The 24,297-nt window shown below is 33.9% G+C and overlaps 1 protein-coding gene across 12 annotated transcripts in view; it reads right to left on the bottom strand.

The window, feature by feature from the left end:
• The window catches only part of EXOC6 (exocyst complex component 6), a 352,011-nt gene that overhangs the window by 149,684 nt on the left and 178,030 nt on the right, over positions 1-24,297 (bottom strand). For all 12 annotated transcript variants that reach the window (XM_072739522.1, XM_072739519.1, XM_072739524.1 and 9 more), the window contains 5 exons: positions 20,949-21,120; positions 19,639-19,686; positions 19,462-19,552; positions 16,744-16,789; positions 4,545-4,749 (listed from right to left, as the gene is read on the bottom strand). In XM_072739522.1, coding sequence (XP_072595623.1) covers positions 4,545-4,749; positions 16,744-16,789; positions 19,462-19,552; positions 19,639-19,686; positions 20,949-21,120 — 562 coding nt within the window. The remainder of the gene's footprint in view (positions 1-4,544; positions 4,750-16,743; positions 16,790-19,461; positions 19,553-19,638; positions 19,687-20,948; positions 21,121-24,297) is intronic.

The raw sequence follows: 24,297 nt of genomic DNA, 5'->3' as shown, positions 1-24,297 counted from the left end.
GCTCTAAGATCCTTCAAAAAAATGACTTTTTGTGCCACTCATTTTAGGCATGGTACTAGATCCCAGAAAGGTAAAAAATAAATGGGACATAATCCCTCACTTAAAAAACTCCCTGTCTAGGAGCACCTGGGTGGCTCTGTTGATTAAGCATCTGCCTTTGGTCCGGTCATGATCTTGAGGTCCTGGGATAGAGCCCCACATCACATCAGGCTTCCTGCTCAGTGGAGAGTCTGCTTCTCCCTCTCTCTCTGCTCCTCCCTTCTGCTCATGCTTGCTCTCACATGCTCTCTCTCTCTCTCTCAAATAAATAATCTTAAAAAAAAAAAAAGACCTCACTGTCTAGTTAGGATACAAAATAAATAATTATAATAATAGTGTGAAAAGTATAAGGGATATATACACCAAGGAGAAAGTGACCATCTTTTGCTGGCAGAAGTAGGACAAATGAAGGCAGATTCCAAAGACAAGGTGATGCTTAAGCGAGCCTATTTTGGGGGAAAAAGGCAGGAATTCTTCAGACATGAAATTTGGGGAAATGGAAAGCATTCTAGGTAGAAGAAACAAATTGTACGTTCAGAAATTTTAAGAGATCCAATACTGTTATATCACAAGAAGAAGGAATATCAGGAGGTGAGGCTTTTGTTTCATACTGAAGAATTTAGATTTAGGTAAAGGGTCACTGGGAATCACTGAAGAGAAAGTGGTCATATCCGCATTTTAGAATAATAAGCAAATGGAGAAAAAACTAGAAATAAGGGAATAGTTAATTTGATGTAACAACAGTCCAGGTATGTAGAAAGGAGGACACAGAATCTACAGATATTAAGAAGCAGAACTGACAGTTACCAAGTAGGACTTAGAAACAAATTACATAAAGAATATAAATACTCCTGAAAAGTCTAAAGTTTACTCCCCAGTTTCTGGCTTATGACAGTAGGACATATTACAATGTGACATAAGAAATATGGGAAAAATCAATTTTGTAAGAATATAGTGAGTTTACTTTTAGAAATGCTAGGTTTGATGTGCCTACAGGATATTCAAGTGAATATATAACAAGTAAATCCAAAAATGGGACAAAAGATAATGGAATTAAGGCATGATTAGGGGCGCCTGGGTGGCTCAGTCAGTTAAGTATCTGCCTTCGGCTCAGGTCATGATCCCAGAGTCCTGGGATAGAGTTCCACATGGGCTCCCTGCACTGTGGGGAGCCTGCTTGTCCCTCTCCCTCCACTCCTCCTGCTCACCCTCCCCGCCCCACCCCCCATCAAATAAAAAAAAAAAAAAAAAAAAGACATGAATAGGAAAGGTTTCTGCAATGAAAGGTCTCTTTAAGTTGCAGAGGTAGGGGGCTTGATTCTTTTTACAAGAAAGTAATGGAAGTAAACTAGGAAGAGTATATTCTCTTTCAGCAGGAAATTCTCATAAACCTCAAATCCCAGGGCCCATGACTTGGTAGACTGCCTAGGCAAAAGGTACAAAACTGGTTATGAAAAACAGGTCAGTGAGGATAAGTTTAATAATGAAACTTAGACTGAAAAAAAAAAAAAGAAACTTAGACTGTATAATAGAACATGAACTTTAAACTATAATTTACATCTGTGCTGAAAAAAACCTTACCAAGTGATTGTGTTTTTTACTCTCATGGCATACAGAGAACTCCTTGTCCAGACTTAGGTACTTTTTCAAGTACCAAAAGCATTGTGATGGTGAAGACGAGAATTTAATGTTGCAGAACTCTCCGGTGCAGAAAAAAACCTCACTAATCAGAAGCAATCAGGCAGAAACACTTAGTATCCTGAGAAGAAATGGGAGGTGCTACAAGAAGAATCAGAAGCTCCCCTGATTCTCATTTTATTATAAAAAGCATGTTCTATTCGTATCTTGAAGTGTCAACAAGGGAGGAGAAAGATGATTACTTCAGAGAAAAGCTATGAAATCCCACACTTTATTCTACCTTAAAAGTGAGGTAATCTTTTGGTTCTACTTTCCTAGGGCTTTCCTAACCAATGTAGTTCTCTGGGATAATGACAGTCTCTAGATTCAGAATCTCTGGATTCTTCTGAACTCTGGCTTCAAATCTCATTCTCTTACACTTAATTTAGCCTTTACCTTTTCCAGATTACTACTCTGAAATTCCAACTTTAACCTTCTGGTCAATACTTTTACGGTTTCTTTTCCTATGCTCCTCCCCACAACTAACCATATTTCCATCATTCCAATGGTAGGGAAAATGGCCTCAGGCCTAGCTTCCAAAAAAAAGGCAGGAAATAAATTTGGCTTAAATTCTCTTTTGTAGCTTCTGTTTATTTACAGCAAATAAATACATTTTTTTAATCAACCAAGTATTCAATGTGAACAAAAGATACTATCAAAAATAATTTGAAGATCAGATCTGCTACAGTCCATCTACTGATAAGCAGCAATTAACAGGAAATTCTTAAAGCTTTTAAAAACATTATTGTACAAGTCCTACATTACTACATATGTTTTGATTATTAAAGTGATCCTGATAAAGAATTTTCAAAATCTATACATCCTCAAAGTAAACAATTTACTAAACAAATTTATTAAATCTCTTAAATTAACATAGACCACTGTGCAAAGCTGAAACAATTAATAGGAATATAAGAGATTATCTGGTTTATACAGAATTCTTTAAAAAGATAAAGTAGGGAGGAAGTTCTTATACTGAATTTTAATTTTTTCTGTTGTGACAACAGTCTGATACAGATACATTTCTTTAATTAGAAAATCAAATCAAATCAGGTCAAATCTTCTCAGAAACCCCTGGCCAGAGAAGGAAGAGAAGGTCATGCCGGTGGTACACTCTCTGGCTGTGTGCTCAGGTCCCAACCAGCACACATCCCTCTGCCCACCTCGCCAAACCTGAAGCTTCTCCTCTAAAATAGTTTCTGATACTTGAGAAAAGAAAACTAGGGGTTAGAAAGCATGCTGAACACTGTTTTATTTCTATGACACTGTGATTATTGGGAATTTTAACTCAGAAATTTTAAGTTATAATCATTTTAAAACTTTTTATTACTGAAAACTTCAAATATAAACAGATTAATATAACAAACTCTCAAGTACTCATCGCCTACCTTCAGCAATTAATACTTACACATTGTTTCATCTATCTACCTTTACCTACTCACTTCACATACACACACATACACACACACTCCAATTATTTTTTTACAACTGAGGTTAGATTTATATACATTGAAATGTACAGATCTTAACTGTATAATTTTGTCAACCGTACAATTTTTATCATGAGACAGAACATTTCTATCTCCTCAGAAAGTCCTTTTGTGTCCCTTCTCAGGCAATCACCCCACCTAGAGGTAACCACTGCTCTATTTTTTTCACTTTAATTAGTTTTGCCTTCTGTAGAACTACAATATAAATGGAGTCATACAATCTGTGCTTTTTTGTGTGTCCAGCTTCTGTAGCTCAGCATAATGCCTGAGATTCATATTTTTTGTACATACCAATAATTTCATTCCTTTTTATTGCTAAGTAATATTACATTGTATTTTTATATAGCACAATTTGTGTATCTAACCCCCTTTTGATGTCCATTTGGGCTGTTTCCAGTTTTGGGTTAACTAAACAAAGCTACTATGAACATTACAAGGACACGTGTTCTTCATTTCCAATGGGAATTATCTAGAAGAAGAACTGCTGATTCAAAAGGAAGGTACATTAATTTTATAACTGCCAAATCTTGGGACACCTGGGTGGCTCAGCAGTTGAGTGTCTGCCTTCAGCTCAGGGCGTGATCCTGGTCTGAGGATTGACTTCCACCTCGGGCTCCCTGCAGGAAGAGCCTGCTTCTCCTTCTGCCTATGTCTCTGCCTCTCTTTCTGTGTCTCTCATGAATGAATGAATAAAATCTTAAAAAGAAAGTAATAACTGCCAAATCTTGTCCACTGCCTTGTCTTTTTATTATTGAGCTATAGAAGTTGCCAATTCAAAGATAATACTTTTAAAAAGAGCAATTTAGAACCTTAAGGTAAAAGGAATATCGTTTGCCCTTGTGGCTGCCATTCAGCTAAATTTTTTTTTAGATTTTATTTATCCATTCACGAGAGACACAGAAAGAGAGAGGCAGAGACACAGGCAGAGGAAGAAGCAGGCTCCATACAGGGAGCCCGGACTCAATCCTGGGTCTCCAGGATCAGGCCCTGGGCTGAAGGTGGCGCTAAATCGCTGAGCCACCCATGCTGCCTATTCAGCTAACTTTATACCAAATTTGACTGCTGGCAAAAGTTAATGTAATACCACATACATGGGAAGATTCCCAAGAGACAGGCTGGTGAGTCAATAGGCTGACCTTACTTAAATATGGAAGAGCTACAGACCAAAAGAAAATGATGACTAAATCCATTCAAAACAAAATTCAGGAAAGATATGAAAAGGATAAAACTAAACAAAAATAAGCATTTTATATAACTAAAAACAAGTTAACTCTGGATATATTCTCTAATTTAGACTACTGAATAACATCAAATTAAAATTTTCCTTTTTAATCTCACCTGTTTCATTGCTGTTTCACCTATTTTGTCAGAGTGTTTTCGAATGCTTTCCAAAAAGTCTTTGAGATCAGACATGGAGATTTCTTTAATATCCTCACGGAGTTTAGGAAGATTTTCTATCATTAGCTGACAAAAGCGGTATTGACTAACTCGGGGAAAATATACATTCTCTAACTGTTCCATAGTTTTTAGAGCAGAATAATACCTGTGAAAAGTTAAGAAAAAAACTCTATAAAAAGCTATTACATTAATCTTCAAGTTAAAATATTTAATCAGTCTAACACTCCAATCAAAAAGGACACATGGTTAAAAAATAAGTAAAATTAACATTTATTTCTATTTACTAACCACAAACTATAAAACCACATAAACGAGTTTGCAGGCTGAAAATTCAAGACTTACACTAGCATACAGTTTCCTTATTTCACTTCACCTAAATCTGTAACATCATAAGCATTATCATAGTCATCACAATATTTTAAATGTATATGTTGCAAAAATTTTAATTATAATATTTAGTTATTTGATATGTGCTTTCATATCTCTCTGATCCACAGACCATCACATCAAAAAAGTACAGATTTAATTCAAGTTAAAATAAAATGTATTTTAAGGACTTTTTTTGAAAATTTTACACTATTTAAAGCACTTAGAAATAATATTAAGTATCACAAAAACCAAGTGAAAAGCCACAGAGTGATTTATTTTCAACTCAACAAATACATACTGAATGACATAATGGGTTACAGTAATTAGTATAGTAAAATTATCCAACATGAAACAAAAAGAGAAAAGGAGGAGTTCTTAGAAATTATGGATAACATTAAATGATCTAACATACATGTAACTAGAGTTTCCAAAAGAAAAGAGAGAGAAAAAATAATAATAAAGAAATATATGAAGAGATAAGAGCCCCAAATTTTTCAAAACTGATGAAAGTTGTCAACCCACAGATTTAAAATAAGCTAAACAAACCCCCAAGCAATATAACTACAAAGAAAACTATATTTAAGCACATCACAGTCAAACTTACAAAAGCAAAATACATAGAGTAAATCTTAAAGGTAGCCAAAGGAAAAAAGATCTAATTGCAAATCTTGTAACACCAATGAGAATGACAGCTGAACTTCTGAACAGAAACAATGGAGAGCAGAAAATGAAAGAAAAAAAAATACAAACCCATAATATTTAAATTGTTAAGGGAAGGGGACCCTCTGAAAAAACAGAATTCCCTATCCGATAAAACTACTGTTCAGAAATAGACATTAAAAAAACACATTTCCAGATAGACAAGAAAATTCCCTTCAGCAGACAGATATGTACTACAATTAATACTAAACAAAATTTATCATGTTAAAGGCAATTATGCCACTCAGATCCCTGGATCTGCAAAAAGAAAAAAAGAACAGAAAAGTTTAAGTGGGTAAGTATAAAAGAATCTGTTTTAATTATGGTTAATATATTTGTGTGTGCATGTGTAGGTTCCAAGTGAATTATAATAAAAACACAACAAACAGGATGGGAATAAATACAATTGTTCTAACTTTCTTATATTGTTGATAAAATAACACTATTTGAAAGTCAACTGTGATGAGCTAAACATGAATACTATGCTCTCAGTAATCATTAAAAAGTTAAACAAAGATGTATACCTAGTAAGTGAATAGAGTTAGAGATAAATATACATAAACAAAAAAAAAAAAAACCTCAACCATGAAAAGGAAAGAAAGAAATGTATCAAATAGAAGATACTTGAAAAGTCAATCATAATAATAATTACATAAATATAAATGGTCTAGCAGTACTTGGGTGACTCAGTTAGTTGAGGATCTGGCTCCTGGTTTTAGCTCTGGTCATAATCTCACATTCCTGGAATCAAGCCCCAGGTGGGCTCTGCACTCAGGGGGGATTCTGCTTGTGATTCTCTCTCACCTCCTGTTTCTCTCTCTCTCTCTGCTCCACCCCCCTCACTCTCTCTAAAATAAATAAATAAATTTTTAAAAATTAAAAAAAAAAGTCTAAAACGCCATGTACAAAGTAGAGATTGCCCACTGGATGAAAAAAAGTAAGACCTAACTATATACTATTGATAAGAAACACTTTAAATGTAAGGAGTAGGATTAAAAGTAAAAGGATGTCAAAAATATACCATGACACATCTAGTATAAGCATGCTAGAATAACTAAAATGACTACATCAATATCACACAAAGTTGATTTCAGGACATAGAATATTACCAAAGATACAAAAGGACATTTCATGTGACACAAGAGTTAATCAATGAGAATATAAAACAATCATAAATATGAATGCATCTAATAACAGAGCTTTGAAATACATAAAGGAAAATCTAAAGAACTAAAGGGAAAATAGACGAACCACAATAGTTGAAAACTCAACACCCCTCTCTTATCCCTGATAGAACTGGCCAACAAAAAAACACTACAGAAAAAGAAAACCTCACTGCTCTCACATTAACATGATCTAAACTGGTATTTCTAGAATGCTAAAGCCACAACTGTAAAATACATAGTCTCATCAAGTACATATGAAATATCCACCAAGACAGATGATATGCTGGGTCACTAAGCAATCTCAATAAATATTAAAGGTTTGAAATTATACAAAGTATGTTCACTCACCCAATAGTATCAAACTAGAAATTAATAATAAAGATGATAATATATCCTTAAAATCCCCTCCAAATGTTTGAAGCTTAAACAATATACTTGTAAATAAACCAAAAGTTCAAAAAAGGGAAAATAAGGATTGCCTGGGCAGCACAGTCAGTTGGGTGTCTGACTCTTGATTTCAGCTCAGGTCATGATCTCAGGGTGTGGGATCAAACCCCACATCAGGCTCTGAGCTCAGTGTAGAGTCTACTTATCCCTCTCCCTCTGCTCCTACCTCCACTCTGCACTCTCTCTCAAATAAATATGTAAAATCTTTGGGAGGAAAAAAAGAAAATAAGAAAATATTTTTAAAAGATAATAAAAATATTTTAAAACCACACCTAAAGCAGTTCTAAGAGGAAAATGTATAACTTTAAATGCTTATAACAAAAAAGAAAGGCATATGGCTGGCTCAGTTGGAAGAGCATGCAATTCAATCTTGGGGGTTATAAGTTCAAGCCCGATGTTGGGTATAGAGATTACTTAAATTTTTAAAAAAGCTTAAAAATATATTGATTTTAACATTTTAGAGTGAATTGTGATATATATAATATTTGGGTACATCTTAAACTTTTAAAAATATACTCATTTTCCTATCCTAGAGAAAATGTTTCAATAGAAGTTGAGTTTCATTATAGCTTTTGTTTGTCTGTTTCTTTGTTATTTACACTGATACACTGATGTCTAGAAAATTATAGTCATTTAGGGGGGATTATAGGCATTTTAAGCTAAAATTCACTTATAGCATATTTACTATACAAATCATTTCAATAAGTGATTGAAAAGTTTTAAAAAGGCATAAAATCACTGTTCTAAACTTCTAACTTTATGAAAACAGAAAAAGAATTAAACCCCAAGTATAGCAATGGAAATAATAAAAATAAAAATAGAAACAAAAGAATAAACTCAAATGTTAGATTTTTTTAAATATCCATAAAATTGATAAGCTTCATGTCATATAAATCACCAATTACTAATATTGGTAATGACAATGATGAACATCACTACAGATCCTATAGACATTAAAAGGATGACAGGACAATACTATAAATAAGTTTATGCCAATAAATTCAACAACTCAGATAAAGTGGTCAAAGTTCTTGACAAAACATAAGATATGAAAACTGACTCAAGAAGAAATAGTGTCTTAATAGCTCGACATCTGTTAAAGTAATGAGATTCATTCAAAATTTTGCTAGAAGACAGCTCACTGGCCTTATTTCAAACTGGTTTTCTTTTTCTTTCTCTGTTGGTATTTTTCTGTGACCCACACTCTGAGAATCTGGAAGGGCTCCTGAAGCTAAAATTCATGGAAGAGTGGTGGACTTCCTGGACTCCCAGGTATCTTTATCTCTGAAGCTAGTATACAATCACCTTTCCATGCTCCTACCAAGCTCCAACAGTAGCTTCTGCTTTCAATAAACTGTGACAGTCTCTATTTGTTTCTCTATTAGAGGTAATTCTGGGGTACCAGATTGCCCTACAACCTCATTTCTCCAATGGATCTAAAAGAGTTTTTAAATTTTGTTTAGCCCTCTTCTTGTTGTAAAGACAGGAGTAATTACTTCAAAGTTCTTTACTGTCAGACCAGAAACCAGAAGTTCCTTATTTTTATTCTTTCTTTCCTTTTTATTAATTTATAAACGGTTTTTTTATATTATGGTTATGAACCCTGTCAGAAAAAAATTTTTGCAAATGTTTCCTCCTAGTCTGTGGCTTGCCTATCAATTTTCTTAAAAGTGTCTTTTGATGAATAAGATTTTTTATTAAAGGTCCAATTTCTAATTTTGTATAGTAGCTTTTTTTTTTATCCTTTTAAAAAATATCTTTGCTTACCCCAGGTAATGTGAAAATATCCTCATATATTTTCTTACAGAAGTTCTACAATTCTGGTTGGAGAAGAAACACAAGACCCAACTATATGTTGTATAAAAGGAACTACTATAAACCACTATTTATATTTTAAATATAAAAACACAAAGGGATTAAAAGTAAAGGGATGGAGAAAGATATACTATGCTAACACTAATCAAAAGAAAGCTGGAGTAGCTATATTAATTTCAGATACAGCAGACTTCAGAGCAAGGAAGGTTATGAGAAATAAAGAGAAGCATTATATAATGATAAAATGATTAATCTCTGAAAAGACATAACAATCCTTAATGTGTATGTCCCTAATAACAGTGTCAAAATATGTAAGGCAAATTTGATAGAACAGCAAGGAAAAGAGATAAATTCACTAACATGGTTGAAGAATTCAAAACTCCTCTAACAGTAACTGACAGATCCAGCAGGCATAAATTCAGTTAAGAATATGGTCAAACTGGAGAGCACCATCAATCAACTGTATTTAACTGACATTAACAGAATACTCCATCCAACAACAGAATATATATTCTTCTCAACCTCACAGAGAACATTCAACAATACAGACCATATTCTGGGCTATAAAATACACCTTAACAAATTTAAAAGAATAAAAATCGGGCAGCCCGGGTGGCTCAGGGGTTTAGCGCTGCCTTCATCCCAGGGCGTGACCCTGGAGACCCCAGATCAAGTCCCACGTCGGGCTCCCTGCATGGAGCCTGCTTCTCCCTCCGCCTGTGCGTCTGCCTCTCTCTCTGTCTCCTCTCTGTGTATTCTCATGAATAAATAATAAAATCTTTTAAAAAGAAAAAAGAATAAAAATCATACAGAACTAACATTATACTTGATGGTGAGAACCACAGTGTTTTTCTCCATGAGATCAGAAATAGGCAAGGATGTTTCTCATCACTTTGATTTAACTATCATACTGATATTCATTGCTAATCCATTACTACAAGAAAAAGTGCTTGCTTCGGCAGCACATACACTAAAAAAAACATTAAGACAAGAAAAGGAAATAAAAGGTAATCATACTGGGAAGAAAGAAAGAAAAAGTCTTGTCTATAGATGACATGATTATCTATGTAGAAAATCCCAAAGCATCAGCAAAAAAATTCCCAGAACTAGTAAGTGATTATAGCAAGGTTGAAAAATATCAGGTTAACATACCAAAGTCAACTGCTTTTCTGTAAACCAGAAAAGAACATCTGGAATTTGAAATTAAAAACACAATACCATTTACTTTAGCATCAAAAAATGAATTATGTGGAACACCTGGGTGGCTCAGCGGTTGAACATCTGCTTTCAGCTCAGGGTGTGATGCCGTAGTCCAGGGATGGAGTCCCACATCGGGGTCCCTGCAGGTAGCCTCCTTCTCCCTCTGCCTATGTCACTGCCTCTCTCTCTCTGTGTGTGTGTCTCATGAATAAATCTTTTTTAAAAAATGAATTATGTATAAATCTAATCAAATACATACAAGATCTCTATGAAGAAAACCACAAAACTCGGATGAAAGAAACAAAGAAAATCTAAGTAAATGGAGAGATATTCCATGTTCATGAATGGATTTCACAAAAATTAATTTGTAACAGGTGACAGACATAAACATAAAACACAAAACTCTGGAAAGTAACATAGGAGAAAACTTAAGTGACCTTGGGTTTGGCAATGAGTTTTCAAAAACATCACCAAAGCATGATCTATGGAGAAAAACTAATAAGCTAGACTTTAAAAGTAATACCTTCTATCTAAAAAGACAATTAAGAGAATGAAAAAACAAGCCAAAGAATGGAAGAAGATATTTTCAAAACATGTATCTGATAAAGAACTAGTATATAAAATATTTTAAAAAAAAACACTTAAAAGTCAGCAATAAGAAAACTACCAACCAAATTTAAAAGTGTACAAAATATCTGAACAGATATCTCACCAAAAAAAATACACAGATAGCAAATAAGCATAAGAAAAAATTCTCAACATCACATGCCAATAGGGAATTACAAATTAAAATGAGATATTATCTACATCTATTTCAATGGCTAAAATCCAGAACACTGACAATACCAAATCCTGGTGAGGGTGTGGAGCAACAGAACTTTCATTCATTATTATTGCTGAGAGTATAAAATAGTAAAGCCACTTTGGAAGACAATTTGGCTCTTTCTTATAAAACTAAAGTTTTTCTGTATGATCTAGCAACTATACCACCGGGTATTCATCCAAATGAATTGAAAAGTTATGTCCACACAAAAACCTGTAAATGCTTACAGCTGCATTATTTATAACTGCCAGAAATTAGAAGCAATCAAGATGTTCTTCAACAGGTGAATGGATAAACTGTAGTACATCCACACAATGCAGTCTTATTCATCAATAAAAAGAAATGAACTATCAAGCCACAAGAAGACATGGAAGAAGTTTATATGCATACTGCTAAATGAAAGCTAGTCTGAATATGACATATACTGTATGATTCCAACTATAGGACATTCTAAAAAAGACAGAACTATAGAAACACTAAAAAGGTCAGTGATTGGCACTGGTTGGGGAAGGTGGATGGATGGGGAAGGAGATGAAGCACAAGGGATTTTTTCAGGCAGTGAAGCTATTTTGTATAATGCTATCATGGTAAATATGACATGCATTTGTCAAAACCCACAGAACTGTACAACACAGAAGAGTGAACCCTATTGTAAACTGTGGATTTAACAACATGTCAATATTGGTTCACAAATTGTAAGAGATATACTAGCACTCATGCAAGAAACTGTAAGGGAAAGGAAGGTATATGTGGGAACTCTCTACTTTCTGTTCAATAGGTCTCTAAGCTTAAAATTATAAGCAAAGGACTTAAACAGACATTTTACAAAAGAAAATACACAAATGACCAAACAGCAAATGAAAAGGCACTCAACATCAGTCATCAGAGAAATGCATATTGAAGCTACAATGAGGTATCATTTTACATGTGCCAAAATGGTTCTGTTCTAGTTGAAGGATGCAAGGATGGGCAGTATCTAAAATTCTCATTGCCAATGAGAGTATAAAATGGTACAACCATTTTGGAAAATTATTTAATGGTTTCTTATAATACATCCACACTTAACCCAGCAATTCTACTCCTGTGCATATATTAAAGAGAAATATAAACATCTATCTACAAAAAGACTTGTCTGCTAATTTTATGACAGCCTTATTCATAATACCTCCAAACTGAAAACAACCCAAATACTTACCAGCTGGTAAACAGATAAGTAACTTCTTAGAACTGAATACTATTCAACAATGAAAAGAAACAAACAATTGGTATTTGCAATAACACAGATGAATCTCAAAACATTTGGAGTGAAAGATACTAGACAAGAAAAACAGTCTATGATTCCATTTATATCAATTCTAAGAACATGTGATAGAAATCAGAAGGTCGTTATTGTAGAGGAGGAAGGAGGAATCGATTGGGAAGGGGCATAAAGGGGTGATAGAAATGTTCCATATCTTACTTGAGTGGTAATGACCAGAAGAGAGTATGAGAAAAGCTTTTCAGATAGAAATCATGTTCAAATCTTCATCTTGGTGGTTATAAAGTTGTATTTGCTGTTTAAAAACTCATGGAGCTATATAATAGACTTATGATTTGTGTATTTGGGTCTAAAAAACTGCTAAGCAAATAACTTAAAAAATAAAAAACTGTATCACAGAGTAAATATTTCACAACACACTTGACAGAAAAGGGGCCAATCCCTGAAATAAGCAAAGATTGTTAAGCCTGTTTCAGACATGCTGAACTTGAGATAGTGGTGAAATATCCATGTGAAAAGAGTAAACAAGAATCAGGGATGTCAAAGCCAAGCTTGAGATTCAAGAATCAGATTTGTGAGTCATCAGAATGTAAACCCAGATATTTTAACAAATACAAAGTGATATTAACAAAAAAACTTTTTTTTTCGCATTTTACAAGTCAAACCAAATATATCTATGGGTCAATTTGATTCTATAGGTTGCTAATCTGCAATCTGTAATGATCACCAGGAATAACATCTGCCCATACCTTTTATTTTATTACCCCATATGGATATTTATCCTGACAAAAATATAGCAGAGCACCAGAAGTCGGGTCCTAAATATCTAGTGCGATGGCAGCCTGAATACATGCTTAATAAAACCTTGCCTCCTTGAAACTCCAATAAAATAACATGAAGAGATGTTTTTTAAGTATAAGCCTACACAGATGTAGAGAAAAGGAGAAGAACAGTAAAATTTTAGAATGTTGAAAGCTGATGGACATGTGGTACAAAAAAAAAAAAAAAAAAACAAAACTCAGCAAATCTGAGAAAATTCTAAGTCAATAGTTGAGGAGACAAGCATAAACTTATTTATTCTCTAGAATCTCCAAAAATGTCAAGAATTCATAGGAATCCCACTACTTATGGAGGTAGGAATGAAAAGGAAGGCTAAAGTAAGGAATATTGGTTGAAAATGTGTTTAAGAAGCAAACTTCACTCCAGTCATCCGAGCAACAATTTTTCCCCATTTTGATAAATACTAAAGAGACTAGAATAAATAATCTCTAAATAGGGTGGGGACATTACCCAAGGTTGAAGGCAATAGTACTGATTTGAAAACAAGAGAATTAGTAGAGCCTATGTATACTAAATGCCCTCTTGAGCAACTCAGATCCCAAAATACTGGCAGTCAAATCTTGACCCTTAAGACAGGAAACAAGAAAAGTCTCCTCTAGGGAATCTGAGCAGCCCCAAAAGAAATAACTCCAGATATTAATAGCAAAGTCTCCACCAACTAAACAGCCCAGCTAGATAACCTCACACAAATTTACATTCAACAAGTCCCACCCACATACTCAGAACTCCTATTACCTCTGCTACACTTAAATATGAGTAGATAGCCAAGGAATTACCTGACATCTGAGAAACACCCCTACCCACAAAGTCAGAGATTAAAAAAACAAAAACAACAACTGGGGTGGGGGGAAGTTACTGGAAACAAACTATATGTAAGAAGACATATATATAAATACATAGACTTAAAATCTCAGGGAGGTTAAGACAAAGTACTGTTAACAATGAATCAAGAACAAGTTACCCTAAACAAGAAAAGAAAGAAAGAAAAGAAATATTTGGAGATCAAAAAATAGTTCTTAGAAATTAAAAATCAGAGAGCAGAAATGAAATAAAATCAGCATTATTTTTGTTAGATAAAAATGAAAAAACATCTGAGAAGCAGAGCAAGGAGTCAAAAGAACAAAACATGTTAAGGAAGAAAAAAGAAAATCAGAGGACCAATCCAGAAGATTAAAGATCACTATGTGTCCTAGAATCAAGAAAACAGAAAGAAATAAATAATTCAAGAAAATCTCCTAGATTTTAAAGACATTATCAGATCAAAGCAGTTTCCAGATTAAATTCCAAATAGGTTCACCAAGTACCCAGCACAATGGAAGTAAACAGGCTCACATCAAAGCACATCATCAGGCAACTACAGACCACAGAAGAGAAGATTCTAAAAGAGAAAAAAGGAAGGTCACAAACTAAAGATGAGAAATTAGAATGGCTTCAAACTTCTCAAAGGGAACCCTGGAAGGCTAGAGGGCATGAGAGAGGTGTGTGTCTAGTGCAGGGGTATAATACACCAACCCAGCAAGCAGATCTGTTTCTAAATACCATTATTAAAAGGAACTAGGGTATCTTGCAAAATGGCTATTTCTAGGTCTAGGGCCAAGACAAGTACAATGTGGGCCTGGAACATATTATTGTGTGGCAAGAAAGTACTCAAAGACAGATGAGGACACAGAAATTGGCTTGAGGGGTTCCCCTCATCAAATGTGGTACAATTTGAGCATCAAAAAGAATAATGAAAACAGCAGTATAATTATAACACACTATTTTTTTAAATCCATGAGTCTATACTGATAATGAAAAAGAGAAGAAAAAAGAAACTTTTTTTTTAAAAAAAGCTCTTCTTTATATTAAGATGCTAATATTAAAGTCTAATAAATGTCTAAGGAATGACAGAATTATAAAAATCATCATTTTGTAACCTAAATATAATAACTGATTAAAGCAAGAGGGACACCTGGCTGGCTCAGTCAGAGGAGCATGCGACTCTTGATCTTGGGAGTTGTGAGATGGAGTCCCACATTAGGTATGGAGATTACTTTAAAAAAAAAAAAATTAAAAATCTAAAGCAAGAATCCTAAAACCAATGAGTGGAAGGTTAAGGAAATAGGACTCAAAATATCACCGCACAGAATACTTAGTAATTGCAAAGAGAAAAAGATACTTTTTTCAAATGATCTAGTAGACATCCTCTTAACCAAAAGACCAAATTTAACATAATCCAGAGAAAATCTAACAGTATAGTATATGCCTTCTGATTTCATACAGTGAGTGGTACACAATATCACTTACATCATACTCATACCAAAAACAGTTCATCTGAATCTAATCATAAGAAAATAATTAAACAAATCCAAAATGTCCTGGTCAACAAGACAACTGACCTGGACCCTTTTATGAAAAACAAAGTAAAGCAGGAAGACTGTTCTAGGTTAAAGGGACAAAAAAGGACATATCAACCAATGCTTCAGGGTGGAAAAGACGATATAAGACATCTGGGATAAATGGGGAAATCTGAATATAAATATTACATTATGTTATTGAAAAAATATATAGTGCCCCAAACTAGAAAATAGTAAAGAAACATTAAAAGTTAGTTATTTAAAAACATGAATGCAAACACCAAAATAATGCCTTAAAAGAGGTAAAAGGTTTTGTGCCCCTAGCAAGAAGAAATGGTAAATGGCAAGTAGGGAAGATGATGCCTATTTTTCTGCAGCAAACACATAGAACTATATTACCTGAGTCTTCAAAATATGAGGATGTACAACTTTGATAGAAAAAAAGTGTAAAAAAGACTTTCAGGATAGCTGATGGTTCGTGTATTAAGAAGGAAAAAAATAATTCTACTAATTAGTATGAATTGGTAAAAGCCAATAAAATTCAATGTTTAACACTATAAAGCAGGATGTACACAGATTTATGAGTATAGATTTGTACATAATGTACAGTGATAATTAAGCAATTATTAATAAATCAAGAGGAAATCATTATTTCCCTATTCCAAATGCAGAATATTCTCATTTATTCTGATTCTTCTGTTACTTTAAAATTGTCCATCTTTAAAACATTTTAAACATAATTATATCTAATGATAATAAATTACAAATGATTTTTCATTTGTCATGTATTCATTAGTGTTATAAAACAGAACATGATCTACAGGAGCCCAGATTATGAAAATATAACTACCCACACTACTTTCACTGTGGTTCACAATACACACTCAGCCTTTTATTGTAAGCAATGTTCACATAGAAGCTAATCAATATTTTTTATTCCTGTTTGGTTGCCCATTTGTCCTTCATCAATATTATCAATCTTTGATTTCACTTATAGAGCATATGGATCCACAAATAAATGGTTAATAATTGCTTTATTAGATGATTCTGATGGGCAATTTGCATGAAAAAGAATAAAGGTAGAAAGTAAAACTTCACATGACTCACTTTACAGTAAGTTTATTCATGCTTTTCTTAACAGAAAAATAAATGACTCTTATTAAAAACAGGAAGGAAACCAACTCACCTTTTTGCAGTCATTTGTTCTTTTAGCTTACTGTACATTTCCAGCACTGCATTAAAAAATATAACTTATTTTAGCTTTCAAAATGAAAAAAACTAAGATGAAAAAATTAAAACAGGAAAGAGCCTATTATAAATTCATTAATTTTCTCTATACTTTAATTCAGGCTTATATTCTCAAATAAAATTTCATACTTCAAGTAAATAAAAACATTTTAATGTCTCTATATATTGAACATTACGTTACATATAATAACGCATTTTATAGAATTTGGAACACTTTCATATGTTGATACCTATAATTGAAACATTAACCTACTAACAATTATCATATTCAGAAACTTAACATCTCTTCCCTGTAGTGGAACTGGAAGTTTGGACTTTAGTTACTCAAGAGACAACATTAAGTAAGTGAGATTGATTAATTTTGATTCAATATATCAAATAAAATACATATATCAAAAATATACCAAACACAACTGTGCTATAGCTCACTAAACAAAATTTTACACCAAAATGACAAAGAAAAAAAAAACCCAAAAGCTTACAGAGCGTAAATTATAATAAAAATCATAAATAAACAGAGCAAAGCAACTTTATCATTTTTATTACAGCCTTGGAAATGCAATTATTCAATAAAATTGTTATAACCTTCAACAAGATGACATATTGCCACCAAAAAGGTTTTAATGCAACTACGCAGATTACAATTTATCCTTAGTAGAATTTCAAAGTATAAAGTGAGTAAATTATCATTGGCTCATTAAACCATTGGCTCACATTTTCACAGACCGGAGAGAGAGACAACACTTTTTCCAGATTTTCTATTTTGGCTACTTCCCAGGGGTCTTCAAGTTTACAGAAGATACTTAGTTCACTTGTCTGAAAGTTGCAATGGTGGCAACAGTGAACCATCCAACCTCTGAATCCTATGTATATCTCTATCACAGCCCCTATATTGTAACGCAGTATTTCTCACATTTTCCAACCAAAGCAGAGTGAACACATAACCTGGGGAAAAGCCAAAAACTGCTGCTACAAGTATAAACTTTCTTTGAAGCCTCCTGTTTTACCTCAACAATTTATGTAACTTTCATATCTATCTTATTTCCAGATAAAAATAATGCTCTCCTCAAAAATAATAAGAAAAACTTAAGCAGCAGGAAAATGCATTGTTTACCCTATGACTCCTTATATTCTCTCATATTCCTTCCAATGCAAGGAGGAGTGAGGCAATTATACAATAACAGCTTATCTTTATTCATATTAGATTGTAGGATCCTTCAGAGCAAGGACTATGTCATTTTCAACTTTGTATTTCCATTATTTATTGTAATGGCTGACACAAAAAAGTATTTACAAGTGGATAATTCAACAAAAGACTAGATGGAGTAAAGGAAGCAATTCACAATGTGGCTATTAGGAGCACAATATTTACATGAATTCAGACTGCCCATCCAGTCTTGAAAGCAAAGACAGTAGCAGTGACAAAACTCTAACCTCTACTACCCTTTATTTCTCAATTCCAAATAGCCCCGTAGGGAAGAAGCTAAAATCAGCTCTTTCTCATTCCACCAGTACCCAATTGTTTAGGCTTATTACTATTCAGGGACAAAGCAATCAAACTTAGAGACTGTCTTCATGACTACTTCAGTGTATCTGATGGTGGCAAAGAGGTATTATTAAACATTACCATAAGTAAGTAGGTTCCTGAACCCTGAAACTGAATATAATAAGCAGACATTTTATTTACTCAAAGTTAAAGTACAAATATCCATGGTTCAGCGATTAAACTGAGTAGAATTTCAATGATTCTTTAAAAAAGAAAAGTTATTCTTACAAAGTCAAAAAACAGTGTTTTTTAGTTAATAAAATCTGCTGACAATTTTAACATATAATTTGTGTTCCAAGCTAAATTTACATTATATAAATATCATACAAAGTATCTCATTCTATTTCCCTGGACATGGAGGTTCAAGTTCTTGCCAAAAAAAAAAAAAAAAAGTTTGAAAAACTGCTACAGTAAAATGGATTCAGCTTACTATATGAAGAAAAAGATGACATACACCCTGCTTCCTTTTGTTTGAACAGGATACATCAGGGGAAAGAAAATACTGGTGAGTTTCTTCAGAATTTATTTGATGTCCCAGTACTATCAGCCATAACACAGTGATCGAACTCAGAAACCTAAAAAGTCAGTCTTTCCAAGATATAAGAGCAAAGGCAAGACCAAAGAAGGGAAAAGATCGAGCACTTTGGGATTTTTTACTTTTATCAGCAAAACGAGACTAGGATCAAAGCAAAACCAACCAGCTTAAGTGACAAACAGAAAACAGTGGAAAACTAGTAGTAAAAAATTAGGCAAATTAGGGAAGGCAAGGAAATGTAATAAAGACACTCTCCTCCATGGGAAAGTACTGAGGAAAAACAAAAAAGCAGTGGGGGGGGGGGGGTGAGGGACAAAGGACAAAAAAGGCAGGAAGGAAATGGGAGAGGTACAGGTTGTTCTAGGAACCTGATGTGACAGATCATCAAACAAAACTTTAAAAGATAAGAAAACCATGAAAATTCAAGGACTAAAATAGATAAGAAAGATAACCATGAGCTTTTGGGAGCAATCACCAAATAATCTGTAATTCCCATAATGAATAATAACCATATGCTATGATTCAATTATAATTTCACCAAACCAAGCATTACATTATAGACAAGTTTAACTCACCTGGAAGGCATAACTGTAATTTTTCTACTACTGTTGTAATATTTCTCTGCTGAATTCTACATCGGATAATATCTTCTGTTTGGACTATCACCTTAGAAAAGAAGAAACATTCATATTTTTAAGCAGTTAAATTGCATCCCACATATTGAGTATGCAAGAAATTTATTATATTCTCACCTCCTTTCCAGCATCTTGAAATCTTCGGTTGGTATCAGTAACTTGCACCTTAAAAATAATTTCACCTTAGTTAGACAAATATGCATAAAACTGCCCTGATATAACTGCTCACCCTTGTAATCAGATCATGCTTCATGAGAAACTTAGAACAAAGAAATGCAAATTCAAATTAACTCTACAGCTTGAACTTGAACTTTTGATTGAAAAGGGCTTTTGTTAACTTCAATTACTTATGACAGTTCTTTTTAACAGATTCTGTGGCAAACTTCTCAAATTTAATCTAGATTTTTGAACTTTCCTTGCTTCTCTAAGTCTGTCAAACAATTCAAATCACTGACCCAATTGACCACTGGTCCCTTTTTGATAACTTCAATGAGGTCTATGTGCCATTCATTGTCTGTACGAAATGGTGATTGCATTTTATGGTAATTAAACATTCATACTTTGCTGAATGCAAACACTGGGTGGTTGATTAACATCAAACACGGAAATTTCAATCCACAGCAACATTTTAATGCTGCAGGTGCAGACAAAGCTCAACCTCAAATTTTCCCACATATTAAGTGACTCATTAGGTCATCATAGTAAGGAAGCACATTCTACTTTATTAAAAATCTCATTAATTTCTGAACAAAGATGCTCAGTGACCTCATTGATGCTGTATTTGGTCTCTTGTTATCTGAATATCCTTTATATAATGGTTTTCTAATCATAACCTTGGTGAACCAGGGTCATTTTATCTGCTAAATTCTCCAAATGTAAAGAAAGATAAATAGGCCAATTCTTATAACTAAATACTTTGTATTCTGACTGAACAAATTCAAGCCTAGTTTAATAAATGTTTTTGCTGTATAGCAGAAAATATAGACCTACTTCCTTTAAGAAAATTATGCTTTGCTATTAAACTAAAAAAAAGTTTCAATATTATTAAATAATTTCGAGAACACAATCAGTTGTTTTTTTTTTAGTTTTTTAGAGGATAGTTTTTATCATTATTGTACTAATTGAAATTTTTAAATTCTAAAACTGCAAATGAGTCTTTCAGTTCTACGAATTTTTTTAGTTCATTTCCCTGCATGGAAAGAAATCCTGTTAAGTCAATGCATTACTTGCTTTACAAAAAAGAGATTACTCCTGTCATTAGCATGACAACTATGTTAATAGAGCATAAAGAGCATTCCCAAATATATACACTAATTCACTTCTTGAAAATAGTACATTTAATAATGATTTGTACATATGTATTATAAACTAATACTTGACTAATTTAATGAGAGCAAAGATAAAGAGAATTTTAAAATATTTCTTACCTTCAGCTTTTCTGCATCAGTCCTTACTTTAAGGAGTTCTGTAATAGCATCTACAAAACCCTGATGATGAAAATTACACATCTTTTCAATTTCCTTGTCATGATTACGGATACAAGCATCTAACTTTTCCATAAACTTCTTGTGTGCATTTGGTTGGTCGTCATACACAGACCTGAATGTACACAAAAAAGAAAACTAACATTAACTTCCCAGTTCACCAAAATTTATTCTTTATTAAATCCATCCTTTGCAACAGCTAATTTCTTCTTTGCTCTGTAATCAGTATATTAAGGAGACATTCATACATTTCAAGAATTGCTTAATTCTGATATCCAGATTTAAGCCTGTGAATATGACTTTTAAATATACAATTAAAGCTATTTATGATAATCTGCTACAGTACCAACATTAAATTAGTTACTTCAGAGCATAAGTTAATGATTTAAAATAAGCAAGCTTGTAAAACACCTAAAAACACTTTCCTATCTCTTACATGCAAAGTCACTACTCTGAAGCTTATCATGGTCCAAAAAAAAAAAAAAAAAAAAAAAAAAGATGGCACAGCAGGAAGGAATGCAATTCTATAAGTACATGGCCTTAAGCAGCAGAATATTATGATAAACCCTTCCTTTCGGAAGGTATCATTTCTATTACTAATACTACAGGCCAAATTACATAGCATGCCATCTTCAGGTAACAGTTGAGGCAATAGAATAAATGCATAGGCATCACAATGATTTCCACTTTATATAACTATGGATCAACACTTCCCTACAAATTAAGTTCTTTGCCAACTGAATACAAGTTTTAACCTATAGCAACAGCTGATAATCATTTTTTAAGGTTTTTTTTTTTTTCTTTTCAGAGAGAGAGGAAAAGAGAGCACAAACAGAAGGACAGAGGGAAAGAGAAAGAATCTCAAGCAGACTCCATGTTGAGCATGGAGCCTGATGCAAGGCTCAATCTCTCACCATGAGACCATGATCTGAGCTGAAACCAAGAGTCAGACACTTAATCAACTGTGTCACCCAGGTGCTCACAATGGCTGGTAATCTTTAAATAAAATTGGATTGATAGTACTGTCATTAATAGATATCATTTGTGTGAAAAATTATTTAATTTCTTTTTGAACAAGTTAATGTTAAATGAGCCACAAACCCTCTAGATATCTGGAAACTGTCTAGATATCAGGAAATAGAGGTCTGAGGCTCAGAATATGAGTCTTTAACATACTAGTGCTCAAAAAGAATCATTGAGTGAATGATTAAAGAATGAACAAACTCCTGATTTCTGTAGCACCTACTGTGTGTCAAGACATATTCTAAGTGTTTTATATTTTAAATTTTGTAACCTCACAACAAGCCTATAAAGTAGATACTGCTATTACCCTTGCTTAACAATGTTACCAATTATGTAACATCTGTAAATGCTATAAATTCCACAACTAGCAAGGGACAGTTAAGATATGAATCCTAGTAGTCTGGCTCCAGGGTTCATATTCTCAAGGCCATATTATATTCACTACAATGTTCTATAATTATGGTGTACACATTCCTACTATAACTCAGCTCATGCTATCTCCACATAGAGGGCATCATCCTCCCTGCCAACTATCATTCAGAAAAGGATTAAACTTGCCCAAAGAAAGGTTTGGCCCTTGCCCCCAGCTCCTGGGAGGAAAACCTTCAGAATGTCCTTCCTACCTGATAGTTGTCTGTGTTTACTGGAGGGTCCTGGACAATGCCAAATAATCTAAGATAGCAATGTGGTTTACAATGTGATTTACAGTGGATGGGGGCCTTCAGCCACATTGTATCAGCTCTGGAGAGTCAACCATGTTTATGTGACCAATCCCCAGGAAAAACCCTGGATACCATGGGTTAGGTGAGCTTCCCTACTTGGCAATACTCCATGACTACTGCCATACATCACTGCTGGGAGAAGTGCTATCTGCACGATCACTGGGAAAGGACAAACAGAAGACCCCTCTTTGAACTCTCCTAGACCCTGCCTTATGTACCTTTTCCTGATGTTAATTTTAATCCATATTATTTTGCTGCAACAAATTGCAACTGTGAATTTAACATCTTTCTAAATTCTGAGTCTTCCTAGTAAATTACTGAACTTGAATGTAGTTTTGAGGACCTCCCAAAAATGTGCCCCCCCATCTGCTGCCCATTGCTTGAGATTTAGTTCAATTCGCATTTCCTCCAACAAGACTTTATCATTCATTTCCATGCCAAGTTATCTCTTCATAAGCAGAATAGGTAAATTTATAGTCCTTTCCACTCACTATGACACATAATCATATATTATACTTTGTACTGTAATTTAAAGCTTTCAGGGATGCCTGGATGGCTCAGTGGTTGAGCATCTACCTTTGGCTCAAGGCGTGATCCTGGGGTCCCAGATCGAGTCCCGCATCAGGCTCCCCGCATGGAGCCTGCTTCTCCCTCTGCCTGTGTCTCTGCCTCTCTCTGTGTCTCTCATGAGTAAATAAATAAAATCTTTAAAATAAATAAATAAACCTTTCAATATATGTCCTATATTTTGTTTCTTCATATCAACCATAAGCTTCTTGAGGGCAGTCTCCATGTAATAGGTTTTTTTTTTTCCCATGTAATAGGTTTTAAATGAGTATCTATTATAATACTAGAAACAGCAATATTGGAGAACAATTATTAAAAATTTGGGCCTTTAAGAGCTGAGCTAGAACTAGATTTTGATCTTGGACATCTTCTTTTCTTTTTTTTTTTTTTAAAGATTTTATTTATTTATTCATGAGAGAGAGAGAGGCAGAGACACAGGCAGAGGGAGAAGTAGGCTCCATGCAGGGAGCCCGATGCAGGACTCTCAATCCCGGGACCCCAGGATCACACCCTGGGTGAAGGCAGGCACTAAACCACTGAGCCACCCAGGGATCCCCGGATATCTTCTTTTCTACTGATATTACTCTCTCAACCTCATCCAGATTTAGAATTTTATATCCGATAAGAACACTGCTACTTCCCAAATTTATGATTCCAGCCCCAATCTCTACCCTGAACTTCAAACTTATACATTTCTTCAACTGGGTATCGATAAGCATCTCAGATATGTCCAAAATGATTTCCTATCTTCTCCCTCAAACCTGCTCCCCTCACATTCTTTCTCCATCTTGTTTGTAAAAGCCATTCTTCTAATTGCTCTGGCAAAAAACTTGAAATCACCCCTGACTGTTCTCTTTCTCTCACTCTCCCTACCAAAACAATCAGCAAATTCAACCACATCTTACAACCCCTATTGGTGCCATGCTGGATGAAGCCACCATCACCTTGCCTAAATGTTACCAACTGCTTCCTAATCAGTC

This window comes from Vulpes vulpes, chromosome 15 (assembly GCF_048418805.1).
Source record: "Vulpes vulpes isolate BD-2025 chromosome 15, VulVul3, whole genome shotgun sequence".
NCBI classification, from domain to species: Eukaryota; Metazoa; Chordata; class Mammalia; order Carnivora; family Canidae; genus Vulpes; species Vulpes vulpes.
Note: the sequence above shows the minus strand (reverse complement) of the source record. Positions and strands in the feature narration are given on the sequence as shown.